The sequence below is a fragment of the Cottoperca gobio genome, chromosome 19 (genome assembly GCF_900634415.1).
Source record: "Cottoperca gobio chromosome 19, fCotGob3.1, whole genome shotgun sequence".
Classification (NCBI taxonomy): domain Eukaryota; kingdom Metazoa; phylum Chordata; class Actinopteri; order Perciformes; family Bovichtidae; genus Cottoperca; species Cottoperca gobio.
This window is the reverse complement of record NC_041373.1, coordinates 18,057,356-18,071,783: the sequence shown is the minus strand read 5'-3', so window position 1 is coordinate 18,071,783 and position 14,428 is coordinate 18,057,356. Positions and strand designations below refer to the sequence as shown.

The window sequence follows — 14,428 nt, the reverse complement described above, 5'->3', positions numbered from 1 at the left end:
GAGCAGCAAATGAAAAGGAGGCAGAGATGGAGAGGGGGGGGGGGGAGGCTAAAAACAACAGCGGGCTTCACCCACAGTCAACTCTTTGTTCTCCTCGTGGATGGAGACGTTTCTTAATGCTTTTTATTTTTAAATCAGTGAGATTTAAGTAGATGTTAAATGGATCTTAATTGATTTACTTTAGCTGTATGCTGAATGTTCTGGAACATTTACATTTAAATCTACTCATGCTACAAGTAACGCTTTTTTTTTTTCAATAAAAACATATATCAATATAATTTCTTATTTTTAAGTATATTTATATTTTTTGATTATAATAAAAAATATATATAATACCTTTCACTAATGCTACCAACTAACACATCTTTAAAACACATCTGGAGGGTTTATTTAACTCTACAAAGTCTACTAAAGTCTACGGCTCCTGTATTGCACATGTTCTATGGTACGTTACATGGCTAGTATTCTCGTTATGCATAATGTTATCCATTTCTTTTCCCTTTTTCTTCTACAAGTGGAAACTAGAAGTTCCTCCCTATTAATAGTTTCCGGGACATTTCAGAATAACCACTTGGTCTGAAAGAGCTCCGGACATTGTTTCCTGCCCAGATTGGATGAGAGGAGGAGACAAGTGTCTTATTATGGAGGGATGACATCATTTGTAAACTGACACTTTGGATCATGATAATACAATGTGTAGAAATATGCAGCTTGAATGCTCTTTAGACTTTCGGATGCAGTTTATTAGTGGTAGCGGTGCAATCAGGTACAAGGCTTTTGGGCATTTGCACCCACATGTAACTTTATGTATTCAGCCTGTGACCTGGTTGTAGGTTATATTCAAAGCAAATCAAGGCTTCCCTCTAGACGAGTCAAACTACAAAGAACGAGAAAGAAAAACAACAATAACTCTCGTTCTCTAGACACTACAGGCACGTAATCTAAGTAACAAACTGGGAATGTTTCATGGTGATATGTTAGTTAAACATTTAACCAACTCACATGAAGTGTCTCCTCGATGCAGGATTTTAGAAATCAGAAACTGTCCTCCTCTGTAGAGGCAAAGTAGATCTTAATTATTCAGTTTAACCTTTTTTGTGAACTGGTATTACAGCATTTATGCAGCGTTTTCATAAAATATGTGGGATTTTTCCCTTTTTCTGTGTTTTGGAGTTGTGAGAATAAGAGTTATACTTTCAGTAAACGTCTGAACAATCAACAATGGATCAGTTCAACATTTCTACAAATACCAACAACAACAACCGTAGACAAATCACTGGAGCCGATGTAAATAAATGAGATCTGTGATTTTTTATTTTACAACCCATTTGGCATTTCTGTAATACAGAAAAGATAATCTGGGAGAAAACAGCACAACACTTAAATATACATTGATCAGACATCACAGATTGAGAAGAGTGGTTTTACCCTTCATCTGATTAACCTCGATGCATTTAGTTTGCAGCGACCGTAAAGGGAATCAAAGAAAATTACAATAATCTGGAGTTATGAGTCTCCAAATTCTTCTAAAATTGACAGTACAGTTACCTTTTCAATTCAGTTTTATTTTTGTTGAGGTAAAAGTAACATTACCCGGCAAAAGAGGGCACTGAAAACACAGGTGTGAAGTTCACGCACAGGTCCATGTTGAACTTGTGCGTGAAGTATAAAGAAGTTTACGTTTATGGCACACAGGATCAGAACCGTTTGCAGAAAAATATAAATAAACAAGCAGAGCATACTTTTGACCTTAAGGATTGAACAGGAGTGCAGTTTAAAGATGAGTCAGGGAAGAAGAAGTTTCTTCTTACACAGTAGTAAAGCAAACAAGCCTTTCTTTAACCTTTTGTACCGTGATGAATAAAAACATACTTTGCTAAAAGACGTGGATACAAAAACTGACCTCTTAATGCTCAGTTAGATTAACAGTAATCAATCCGTCATGTTCAAATTACTCATTTACTTTTATGTTGAATCCACTTTCTCTCAAGCTGCCCCAGCACTACGTTTCCCAGAGCAGCAGCGTCACTAGGTGCTGCTTTCAAAACTGCCTATTTAAATAAAATGTGCTTTACGCTGCCTTGTTGACACTGTAGTATCGCCTCTGGGCCACTAGGGGGCACACAGAAAATAAATGAACTCACAAGTTCCTTTTTGGATCCATGAGGTCGTTGCAACTACAATAAACAAGTAAATGGACCCAGCGGTGCAGCAGTGTTTTAACAGCTCAAGGTAGGAGAGTAAACAACACCGGTGCAGGTTGAATGACAATCATAGACTAAAGCTGATTATTTTCATGCAGTGTGTGCAACAAAATCCTCAAACAAGTGTGTGATTGGCGGGCTGAGCTCCAGTGTGAAGTGGCTTCCACCTGCAAAAATATTATGTCACCGTTTGGGTCAAAGCTTAGCGTGTCAGAGTGCGTGTCCAAGCTTATTTTTACAACAGACTCCGATTTCAAACCGTAGTTTGACTTTAAAACATAGCAGCGAACAGGCAGCTTCCAGAACGCAGAGCAGTTGCTCTTGTCCCATCAACAACATCAGCATGGCACGTCTGAACTAATTTAACTCGTTGAGCTTTACCGACACATTTCTGAAGTCCAAACTGTGTTTTCTGATGCAGCTGATGGAGCAATCATTAACAGCGTCTACATTGTTCACCCTCCACATCCTCACCACCCTGTTCCCCCCCCCCCTCCCCTGAAAAGAATCCTCCTCACTCCTCCACACGTTTGTTCCTCGCTCCTCTTTGCTCACTGCAGCTCCTTCATCCTGTTGAGGGCGGAGCCGGCCTGGAACCATTCGATCTGCGTCTGGTTAAAGCTGTGGAGCATCACCAGGGTGTCCTCGCTGCCGTCGCCGTGCTTCACGACGGCGGTGAGAGGCTGCAGAGAACGAGAGGTTTTCATTACAGTCGCTTTTCATGCACAGCTGTAGAAAGGTTCTCGTCTCTAATGCCTTCTTACCTTTCCTGGAGTGAGGGTTTGGAGTCCTCTGATGGAGATCTTGTCATCGGGGCAGATCTTGTCGTAGTCTGATGGGTTGCTGAAGGTCAGCGGCAGCATACCCTGCTTCTTCAAGTTAGTTTCTGAGAACAGGAAGGAGACATGTTTGTTAATTGAGTGAATGTGAGGCGTAATGCTGTGTTGATCTTTTAACGAATCTGGTTTAGCACAATGGTAACATAACATTTTGCTGTCATTTAATTGCAATAAATGGATCAAAAGAATGCAGAAATAACTAAATCAGTGAGGCCGATTTGTAAAAAGTCTGATTTCATGCTTCGTCAGGTCTGTCCGCAAGACGACAAGCAAACAGCTTTTAAAATGCTTGTTTTCTGAATGGAGTTTGGCTCGATCAGCTGCTCCAGCAACACTCATAATACATTTCCCAATTTCAAAACAGTTACATTTCGCATCATTCACATCGCCCGGTGCAAATTTGCGTCAATGCATCGACTTTGTATGCAATTGCAAAAGCTTTGCGTTTGGGGCGAACCTCACTTTACGACTTCTTATGACAGTACCACCATCTTGAGCAGTTGCTGTGCAGTACCGTGAATTCTGGCAAAGCTCTTGACAATGATGGCTCTTCCTCCCAGATGCCTGGGCTCCAGCGCAGCATGCTCTCTGCTGGAGCCCTCGCCGTAGTTGTCGTCTCCGACCACAACCCAGGACACCCCGTTGGCCTGCACACAGAACAGGATGGAAACGGCGTCAGACAGATTTATACTCGATGTAAGGAGAGTCCCGCTGTAGATATTTATGCTGCATCTTGCTTTAATTATTTGTCAGTCTTTCATTCACTTTGTGAACAGTTTCCCCTCTGCAGTCCTCACCTTGTAGTGACGGGCCACATCAGGGACGCCGCCGTACTCCCCCGTCAGGTAGTTCTTCAGCTTGTTGATGGCCTCGTTCTCGCTGTTGACCGCACCGATCAGCATGTTGTTGGAGATGTTATCCAGGTGACCGCGGAACTTCAGCCAAGGTCCAGCAGCACTGATGTGGTCTGTGGTACATTTGCCTTTCACCTGGGGAGACAGAAAAGGGAAAGTAAAAAATGTTTCATACTTAACTACAGCTGGAAAATGACATAAATAATGTCAATATCTTGAGGCTATGCTACAATAGAGGTTTCATATTTAAGTGTTTGATTTAACCCGTTGATACATAGGATCATACCAGCGTGATCATTCCAGTAAACTCATCTGAATCCGAGTTGGTCTGTTATCATTTTAAAATTCTTCATTATTAAAGTTTGACTCATCATTCACATCTCTGACCTGCTTCCCTCCAGATGAAAAAAACACTTATTTTTTGTGCATGCGAGAGAAACGAGACGCCAAAGAGTCTCATGGTGGCGCCTTGAAACGATGCAATGACAATTTGTACTCAATGCTCGCGATAGTCATTCGCTACGTGGAGAAAGCTGCAATACATTTAGTATACATCGCCCACCCCTATTCTCAACACAGCCGCAGTGAGAACATTTGGAATAAACAGGGGGGGTTGCCATTTTTAAAAGAACCTGACCTTAATGAGGACGTTCATGTCCTCGAGATCACTGCCGTTCCATTTGTCAAAGGGCTCCAGCAGCTGTAGCCGGTTGCTTTTAGGGCTGACGTCCACCTTGATGCTGGAGCCGTCTGGAGGAGGGTGCTGGTAGGTGTCCTGGCCCGGGTCAAAGTCCTTGGCGGGTAGTTCATCTCCGTAGGGCGCCTCCAGCATGAACTTCTCACCGTTGGCGGCTGTGAGGTAATCCGTCTCGGGGTCGAAGTTCAATGTGCCGGCGATTGCCATGGCAGTGACAATCTGAGGGAGAAAAGGAGACATTTAGTGCCACAAACAGCTTCAGTGTTGAACATCTAGTGGATTCGGTGTGGCTTTACCTCAGGGGAGGTAACAAAGGCGTGTGTTGCAGGGTTGGCATCATTCCTGGCAGTGAAGTTTCTGTTGAAGGAAGTGACGATCGTGTTCTTCTCCCCCTTTTTCACATCCTGCCTGAAAGCATAACACACAATATATTAACTTAAATACAACACAAGTCCAATTTAACTTTTTGGACACTAAGTCACAGCACCTACCTGTCCCACTGCCCAATGCAGGGTCCACATGCGTTGGACAGGACCACACCTCCAACATCACTGAGGATCTTTGACTACAGGAAGACACAAAAACATTTGAGCTTTTTCTTTGTCACATCCACTTCGAGATAAATCATCTCGCTGCCGCAACACTCACGTATCCGTCTCTTTCGATGGTGGCGCGAATCTGCTCGGAGCCAGGGGTGACTGTGAAGTGAGCTTTGCACTTCAGGCCTTTATCCAAAGCCTGCTTGGCCACAGAGGCAGCGCGGCCCATGTCCTCGTAGCTGGAGTTGGTACAGCTGCCGATCAGACCTAAAGAGGGGAAAGAGGGAATTTCAGAGAGCGTGTCGCTGTACAATAAACAGCTGTTCATTTTGTGTGCAAATAGAAGAAGTAGGACTAAAAGCTGTGCCGCCTGTCCATCAGTTCTTACCAACTTTAACCTCCAGCGGCCAGCCGTTCTTCTCAGCAACAGCACCTATTTTAGACACTGGGTGAGCCAGGTCAGGGGTAAAGGGTCCGTTGATGTGAGGCTTCAGCTGGAGAAAGAAGCAACACAACCGTTAACTTTCTCATATAAACCCAAATCTGTAATTGGAGCAGTCAAGTGAACCTCTCACTTAAGGTTTAACTGTGAGGGTGCAATGTGTATTTAGAGATGTAGAGATCAGTGTTCCAGCATTAATAAGAGAGGTATAAAACTGACGGCTTTCTTCTAGCAGGCAATAAAAATATTATCTAATGCAAATCAAATTCTGAATTTAATGTGGAAAAGTCAGGTTCTCCCTCTTGGCTACACCTAATAAAATCACCAAAGCTGTGTTAAGTGATCCCTGGACAGAGACCTTTGTGTCATGTCACCCCCTGCAACATTGATCTGCACTTTTAAGTATAATAAAAAATAAGAAATGTCAGACCTCGTCCAGATTGAGCTCGATGAGCTCGTCGTACTCGCAGCCTTCATCTGGTACCAACAAGTCTGCGTATTCATCAGCCAGGGCAGCGATCTCTGAAGAAACAAGAGAAGTGTTGTGAGACGAGCGACACACCAAACTTTCATTTATAAACACACAAGACACTTCTAGATTACTTGCATCCTTGAAAGTGGAATCTAATGTATTCATACGATGACTCTGGTGACCAGACTGAGTTGTTCTTAAACATTAACTGAAAGTAAACGCGTAACAATTTAACCTTTCCTTTTAGAAATAGCATAGTTTTGTTAATCTTCTTTTATTCTTTACTGCTTTTTTTTTTTTTCTTCTCTTTATTAAATTGAAGTTAGCTTTTGTAAATATGAGTTATAACATTTCTATCTCTATTACTTCATTTTTATTTTATTATTATTACAATGCAAGTCTTTTTGACTTTATATTTATTATATATATTTTTTAAATAATAATAATAATAATAATAATAATTATTATTATTATTTGACTAAAGCCCTCAACATACGTCCACGTCCAGTCTTCTCCAGGTAGGTCTTCATGCGGTGGTTGTAGGGGAACACTGAGGTCGTGGCTCCAATCTCTGCACCCATGTTGCAAATGGTGGCCATCCCTGCACACAATAAACCAGATGAATATCACACGTGCACAAACAGCCGAGAACCGAAATAAAGAAGATATCAAAATGCAATGAAGTCATGCTGCAAAAGCTTCTTTATTTTTACTGACCAGTGCAGGATATGGAGTCCACTCCTGGACCGTGGTATTCTACGATGGCGCCAGTGCCTCCCTTCACTGTCAGGATGCCGGCCACCTTCAAGATGACATCCTTAGGAGACGTCCAGCCGGAGAGGGTACCGGTCAACTTCACACCAATCACCTTTGAGGTAGAGATTGTTGAGTTAGTAACGGTACGGAAGTTCAGAAGTGGAAAGAAAAACAACTAATGTAGAGAAAGAAAACACAGGAACAACTACATACAGTTGTCAAAATAGGATAGTTTCAGTTTTTCCAACAGTTTATATTAATGAATATTTAGAATAGTGGAATATCAGTGTGCATGTAAACCTCATCACAGACAAGACTGTGTGCAAAACAGTGTATTCTGCTAACCTTGGGACACTTGAGCTCCCAGGCGATTCCTGCCATGACGTCGACAGCGTCTGCTCCGCCAACGCCGATGCAGATGGAACCAAGCCCGCCGCCGTTAGGTGTGTGGGAATCTGTGCCGATAAGCATCACACCTGGGTAGGCGTAGTTCTCGAGGATGATCTGTTTGTATAGGAAACCTGAACGTTAGCATGCTACATTCTCTCTCATTTCCAGGCACTGCATTACAAACTTTAAGCAATAATACCTGATGGATGATTCCAGAGCCTGGTTTCCAGAAGCCGACGCCATATTTTGCCCCAGCGCTGGACAGGAAGTTGTAGACCTCCTCGTTGACTTCCTAGGATGACAATGCATGTTAACATATTGAAGCCCATTTCCACCAGTAAAAGATGAACTAAGCGAGATCCTTCACCTTTGCCCGGGCCAGATCCGCAACTCCTCCGGTCTGGGCCTCGATCAGGTGGTCACAGTGGATGGTGGAGGGCACGGCCACCGTCGGCAGGCCGCTGCTGATGAACTGGAGCATCGCCATTTGGGCCGTGGCGTCCTGCATGGCCACACGGTCGGGACGCAGCCGCAGGTAAGTGCGACCGCGATCGATCTCCTGATTCTCGGGGTTATCGAGATGGCCGTAAACGATCTTCTCTGACAGGGTGAGGGGACGGTTGAGTCTGGAGAAGAGAAATTAAATATTCTATTCGTAGAAGGATGCGGCAACATTTAAAAAGTTTCATTAGTATTTCTTAAACCTTTGTTTTATTATTATTTATCAGTCACTTGAGCTGCTGTAACAGCAGATAACGCACAGTGGGTCAGGCTGACTGAAGATAGTTGGTGAAGGACAAACACACAGATAAGAGTGTTTGGAAGAAACAGATGTGAACCACAGCAAACAACAGAGTACATTTGGACAATGCTGACCTTGATCGCACAATGTCAACGTTGGATTGGAGCCACTCATAGTTGACGAAGGAAGTGGGCTCAAAGCGGCTCATAGACACTTTGGCCTTGGCTCTGTAAGCTGCCGATACATGCAGGCGGCGTGCGCCATGGCCCAGCGCCAGCTGGAGACAACAACAACAAAAACATACAAAGTATGAGCATAATCACAGAGAATGAGAACTACATACACACTGTTGTGACTTCTGCACCTGTTTCCCCAGCATACACAAGCTGATAGCCGATACTTTCAAGCTCATATTTTTTGCTTATCAAACAGTGTGTGTGACTAGATTCACAATATGCAGCGTTCAGCTGAGACAAGTTAACTTCCTGGACTCTACTGTTCAGATGCCCTTGAGCTGAGCTTTAACCCTTAAACTGTAACTGTAGTAACTGTTTGAATATGTACTAAAGCAAGGTATTGCCAGACTGTTCAGTAGACTCCCTCCTCAAAAAGATTCATAATTAAGTTATCAAAGAAGACAGAAACTGTCAGACAATGCGTGTTAAAGATTAGCCGTCGTTCAGTGAAAGAACTGCGAGCGAGCAGCTGAACCCACGACCATTAATCGGTTGACTTTTGGTGTCAAGTAACTACTAGCAAAGAGCTGCCGTCAGTCAATGAAGGAGCTAATTTAAGAATTAATACAGCAATTGTAAATCTAACTACGAGTAAAATCAAATGTATGCTGGTCAATCTACTTTCTATTAACCTAATGTGATATTATAATAAAGTAATAACGTAGAGCCTCGGGTTTCACAATGTCAGCTTTAGTTATTCAGAACAATGTTATAAACTAGACAACATGTGATTGTTTATTATGTATATATCCTTCTCCATCATGCCAGCTCTATGTGCCCATCAAAGTGAGCTTGAATAACCCTGAATTAGAGCTCACTTTAGATATTAGGAGTTTAAGCACCTGGTTATTATTAGATTAGCTGTAAACACAACACAACATCTTGACAGTACACTGCTGTGATACACACCCTGTTCACTTTCCATCATACTGAATCGATTACCTTCTCTTGGAGAAAATGAAATAACGTACAAAGCTGTGTTTCTATAATTTAACAAATATGTGTTTAGTCTTTTCCACGCTGCTCCCTGAGTGCCTGTTGGAGCTCTAACCTTGTGGTTAACCTTGCTATGAATCACCAAACTCCATTTCTAAAGCTTACCTAGCTATGTTAATTTAAGGTATGGTGGTATATGTAATAAGTTAATGTATGTAGAGACAGTAACAGTGTTTTTTTAAGCTAGTGCCAAACTAGTTGTCGCACACTGGATGCGTTGAGCAGCCAGGACAGGGTGACCTGACCAACCGTTAGACCTGTGACCGTTACTCCGTTTATTTAGCCTCAGTAACGGCTTTTAGAGCTTGTATTATGTCAGGTTAACCCTACAAAGATTGATCAAATGTAAGATAGCAGGTGATATCCCTCACTGCTTTATAACTATGGTAAAATTAGCCAATTGTCATCTCTTACCTGAAGCCGGGCGACAGTGAGACAGTACGTTGCCATTTTGTTCACTGACAAAGATGTGTCGGTCGGTGGTGACGTCACGGCTTTATAGTCCGCTGCCTCGCAGGTCCTGTAAGGACAACATATTTACGGGGGGTTTCATTTGTATTCAGATTGTTTCCAAAAGGTCATTTTAATTTAGATTTAACAGTCTCTCTTTCATATGACTTTTGCTTTTCATAAAGTATGACATTTAATTTTTCCCATGCAAGATATCATTTCAATATTTGATTGAGTTTTATACAACTGAAAGGATGAGGACAATTTAAAAAGAAAAGTCTACTTTTTATTTACGAAGATATAATTCCTTCACATCCACGGTTTTTATTAAATAAATCATCATCATGTAATTTTTTTAGTAAAATGCAAAAAATATAAATTATAAGATAAATACTTTCCACAATAGTTGCCTTTTTTTCCTTTATCTTTGGAGCCGCTAGGTGGCGGTAATGCAACTTCCTCACACAAAGTTTACCGGTCAGAGGCGGAAGTTGATCCAAACCACCGCTCGCCTTACGTTCTTACGTTAGCCGACAATGGCTAAACATCATCCAGATTTGATATTTTGCAGAAAACAAGCCGGTGTTGGTATGTTTAAACATATTTTATTTCACACGTTATCTAACGCTGTTGTTTGTGTCGTAGCTACGTGTCTTTTATTGTTGTTTTGCTCGAGATAACGTTAGCTGCCATGCTAACGGTAACAGCATGGATTTCATTGAAAGAAGGTTAGCCATGGTGTTAGCTTAGGGACGTCAATTCATTTCGCTAGGATGGCTAAAGTTATAGTTAGTGTCACATAATATGTATTCAGAGTATTTAATAATGAGTTTTATGAGTGCTGTAATCTATCCAGACGATATGAACAAACACTGACGGGCTCTGCTTTGTTTTTATTCCGCAGCTATCGGGAGACTTTGTGAGAAATGTAAGTGTTTCCTCCAATGATTAATATCACAAAGTAAATGTTTTACCCATCATGTGTTTTCCTCTAAGCTTAACGTAATTATTGAAGTCTGCTGTCTTTTGCATCTGTAACGTTAGGTCTGCGTTTATTCAGACAATAGCGAGTTACAGAATTATAGGTTCATGTAGTATACAAGTAATGACACATATCTATAATATAGTCATTCTGACCTTCTTTATTAATATATTTACTTTGGTTTTATTATGGTCGTTTCAACTCATATATTATGAATATATTAAATATTAAATATTAAAAATATTATATTAAAAAACTCAATTCTGACGCTTTAGTTATTACTCATACCCCTTTTACATTCATTATTTTGTACAGTTCCATTAAGATTTATACACTGAAAAAAATAAAATAATATATATATATATATATATATATATGTCCAAACTAAAATGAATGCCTCAGTTTTATATTTGTGAATTATCTTTGAGTGTATTACACATTTAAATGTCCTTTTCTAAACTATTTCACAATTTAAATCCTTTGACTGTTATACATATTTGTTTTGCATTTGTTTTAATCTTTTTTTATTTTGTAAACATTCAATTCCACATTGTTATTAAACATTTTGTCATTCATCATACATGCAATTACATAGCATCTCAAAGCACCTGAACTTTTTCAACATACTTATATGTCCACACATGTTGCAATATGTGAAGGGGCTTCCACAATTATGTCATTATACATTGTTTTTTTAATTAATTTCTTTGGTGGAGGCTGTGTGAAACAACAATTGTATAAAAAAAAAAATCCACATCGATTTGCCCCTATATATATATATTGGTTTTAATCAATTCTCCGTCCTGCTCCTCTCAGGTGACGGTAAATGTGTCATCTGTGATTCCTATGTGAGGCCGTGCACGCTGGTGCGCATCTGTGATGAGTGTAACTACGGCTCCTATCAGGGACGCTGTGTCATCTGCGGCGGGCCCGGCGTGTCTGATGCCTACTACTGTAAAGAGTGCACCATCCAGGAGAAAGATGTGAGTGTCCTTATTTTATCTGTCACTGAAAAGAGACCAACAAGCCATGTTTGAGAGATTTTTGTTATCTTGCTTTAGTGACTATGATTTAGCTAAACGGCACCTACAATTTAAACTTTGTTTATTGTGGTTTTTAACAAGTGGTATAATACTGTATGATACATTCAGACATATTATGTACATTTAAAAAGACGAAAAAACAGATAATTAAAATTGAACAATAATAAGAATAATTGAAGAAAACCAAATTAAATAAATAAAAAGACAATTTTAGAAGAGAAAAATAGTTTCCTATCGGATATGTATTTAAAAATAAATAAATAAAGCTTGCCGGGCAGAGAGACTTGTATTAATGGCTAACTCTGACTTGGAAAGTGTTTTTTAAGGAGCTCTTTGTGTTTCCTTCACAGCGAGACGGCTGTCCTAAGATTGTGAACTTGGGCAGCTCAAAAACGGATCTGTTTTATGAAAGGAAGAAGTATGGCTTCAAGAAGAGGTGAAGACGCCACGGCCCAGTCCTTGTTTTAGTTTTCCAGCTTTTGCAAACTTTTTTTTTTTGACTTGTCAATAAAACTCTGTTTTATATTTCTGTCTTCATTTCTCTGTTTGAAATGTTAAAACACTCACAGCCAGACTTACAACATCAAACATGTAGGAGCCCGTCTACGCTCACGGTGTTCTGTATTAAGTTATTAAACATTCTTTATAACGGAACAGATACTTTACGACTCCTGCAGGCTTCACCCTGTGGGGTTTAGTCTTTTAAGGTTTTCATCTTATATCTGCAATTAATCTACTTATTATTGATTTAGTTTATTTTTATTTCATTACTAAGATTCCTCAACGATGACTTCATCAGTGAAATGCAAGAAATTGACTTTTGCAGATTAAACTGTCGCAATTCTTAATATTTATCTGCACAGACAACACATTTAGCTTTTGTTATTAAATAAATATAGGAAACAAAATACACTATTGTGAACAAGAGTTTAATTTATTAAGTTAAAACATGATGTATAAACTTTAGATTCAGGTAAAGGTTAACGGCAGAATCTTCTCCCTGAACTTCCTCCACCTGGTGGCAGTGTTTCCACGATGCCTAAACGTAGACTTTGCATGTCTTGATATTTAAGATTAAATGTTTTAACTTGTGCTTTAAAGACATTTTTGTCTTTTTAATGTAAAGTTCTGATCATTTTGGTCGTGTTGATGCTTACGGCAAACATGTTGGCAAGTCAAATTATAGAAGTTTAACCTCAACTCCTATAAATCTGTAATAATCTGAATTGAGCCATTCATGAATATTTGGTAGTTATGATCGGACTGAAGTTTGTTAAAATAATAAATAATTTAGTGGCAGTTATGGTAGAAATATGAACACATTCTGGTATTCATATTTCCATAATGCCGTCTGATTGACAGATTCCAGTCGCGTTTAAAGCAAAGAGCAGTTTCAGCTAATGTCGGACTTCACTACGTTTAGGTTCTATATGAACTGCTACAATCTTAAGAAACATCTGGGAGGAAAGAAGTCAACACAGACTCAACAAGGCTTTATTTATATATACTGTATATACAAGACACAAAAGGTAGCCACGCTCAAAATGCCGAGACGTTTCTTTACAAAGACAGAACCAGGAAGGTTAAAAACAACCCCTCAAAGTTAACAAGATGTTCCAGATAGAAGGCAGATGCACTTTCTATAACAGAAAGCATATAACAAGTACTAAAAGTAACTTATCATTCATTAAAGTACATAATACTAAAAACTGAAATGAAAATTATACCTGTTATGGAGAATTCGAAACAACGATCATCGCGGAAAAATGTGACTCCTGACATTTTACAAAAAGCATAATGTATAAACTGATAAACAGCATTTACTGCAGGTTGTAATGTTGAAAACATCCTTCACACATGGGAACCCCTTCCCAAAGAAACACCATCATGTATTTATTTAGGTGAAGTCACTCTGTGCTTGGTCGGAATTGGACAGTAAAATATTTTCACAATTTGAATTTGTGAAGTTATTGTTGCACAACATGCCCCCCCTGTAAAACTGGCAGATTACTCAGTATTGAAATAGCTTGAAGACTTTTTAAAGGTTCAATTTTGATTGAGAATCCCGATACAGTTTGCACATAATGAGGTTTCCCGGTTTGTCAAAACAAAATCCGTTGGCACCGTCACTCAGAACAGACGACAGATTCTGTGTCCACCAACGCATCCCACAAACGTAACAGTTGATACAATCTGAACGCACAATCACACCCAGCCGAAGGTTTTTGAATCCCTAGTTTGGTGGAACGTTCAAGCACTCGTGAATAATAGGAAAGTATGAGCTGGATTACTTTTAGCTGACAACATGCTTCTTGAGGCTTAACGAGTGAAACATTTCCCCTCAACCTGCCTTTAATAAGGCACTAATTGAAGTCCTGATAGCACAAGCAGCCTGCCATAAACAACCTCTGAGACATTAAACAGATCTCAGCTCGTCAGTGAGAGAAGGAGAGCGTTTACATTTACAGTAAATGTACACTTTCATTGCTTGAAATGTATCCAAAACGTAGTTGTTCAAAAACGTGGCGTGCACTGTACGATACAGAATACATTTTACATGGAGGGGGGGAAAAAAAAATCGAGATTATAATCTGAGGCTACAACTATTTACAGTGCTGCACATGCATCAGTGGATTCTACACCAGATATCTTAAAAGGTTTGACGTAAACGGACAAAACATTGACGACCTGCAGGCTGCAAAGCAGGCGTCAAGTGAGACAGTGAGACAGTGAGACAGACAGTGAGACAGACAGTGAGACAGAGAGACAGACAGAGAGACAGACAG

At 40.1% G+C, this 14,428-nt stretch overlaps 2 protein-coding genes across 2 annotated transcripts; one reads left to right on the top strand and one right to left on the bottom strand.

Annotated features, from left to right (window-relative positions):
* Positions 1-1,288: 1,288 nt before the first annotated feature.
* On the bottom strand, positions 1,289-9,662 carry aco2 (aconitase 2, mitochondrial). The gene is made up of 17 exons (XM_029456648.1): positions 9,582-9,662; positions 8,070-8,212; positions 7,561-7,819; positions 7,393-7,485; positions 7,149-7,307; positions 6,765-6,915; positions 6,544-6,648; positions 6,006-6,097; positions 5,522-5,627; positions 5,243-5,400; positions 5,086-5,159; positions 4,891-5,002; positions 4,535-4,813; positions 3,841-4,032; positions 3,558-3,690; positions 2,969-3,090; positions 1,289-2,887 (listed from the first exon to the last, which is right to left on the bottom strand). The coding sequence occupies exons 1-17, from the start codon at positions 9,615-9,617 to the stop codon at positions 2,756-2,758; spliced, it is 2,346 nt and encodes a 781-aa protein (XP_029312508.1). The 5' UTR covers positions 9,618-9,662; the 3' UTR covers positions 1,289-2,755.
* Positions 9,663-10,061: 399 nt separating this feature from the next.
* Positions 10,062-12,167, top strand: phf5a (PHD finger protein 5A). The gene is made up of 4 exons (XM_029456522.1): positions 10,062-10,205; positions 10,522-10,545; positions 11,416-11,582; positions 11,993-12,167. Exons 1-4 carry the CDS (start codon positions 10,154-10,156, stop codon positions 12,080-12,082), a joined length of 333 nt encoding a protein of 110 aa, XP_029312382.1. The 5' UTR covers positions 10,062-10,153; the 3' UTR covers positions 12,083-12,167.
* Positions 12,168-14,428: the final 2,261 nt, after the last annotated feature.

What these genes read in the sequence shown, in the direction of transcription:
- aco2 (XM_029456648.1), bottom strand. Translation starts at nt 9,617, where the DNA reads ATGGCAACGTACTGTCTCACTGTCGCCCGGCTTCAG. An exon ending in CCATCGAAAGAGACGGATAC is followed by an intron (nt 5,160 to 5,242) that starts GTGAGTGTTGCG and finishes GTCTTCCTGTAG; the next exon opens with TCAAAGATCCTCAGTGATGT. An exon ending in AAACCCTCACTCCAGGAAAG is followed by an intron (nt 2,888 to 2,968) that starts GTAAGAAGGCAT and finishes CGTTCTCTGCAG; the next exon opens with CCTCTCACCGCCGTCGTGAA.
- phf5a (XM_029456522.1), top strand. Translation starts at nt 10,154, where the DNA reads ATGGCTAAACATCATCCAGATTTGATATTTTGCAGAAAACAAGCCGGT. An exon ending in CAGAAAACAAGCCGGTGTTG is followed by an intron (nt 10,206 to 10,521) that starts GTATGTTTAAAC and finishes TTTATTCCGCAG; the next exon opens with CTATCGGGAGACTTTGTGAG. An exon ending in GCACCATCCAGGAGAAAGAT is followed by an intron (nt 11,583 to 11,992) that starts GTGAGTGTCCTT and finishes TTTCCTTCACAG; the next exon opens with CGAGACGGCTGTCCTAAGAT.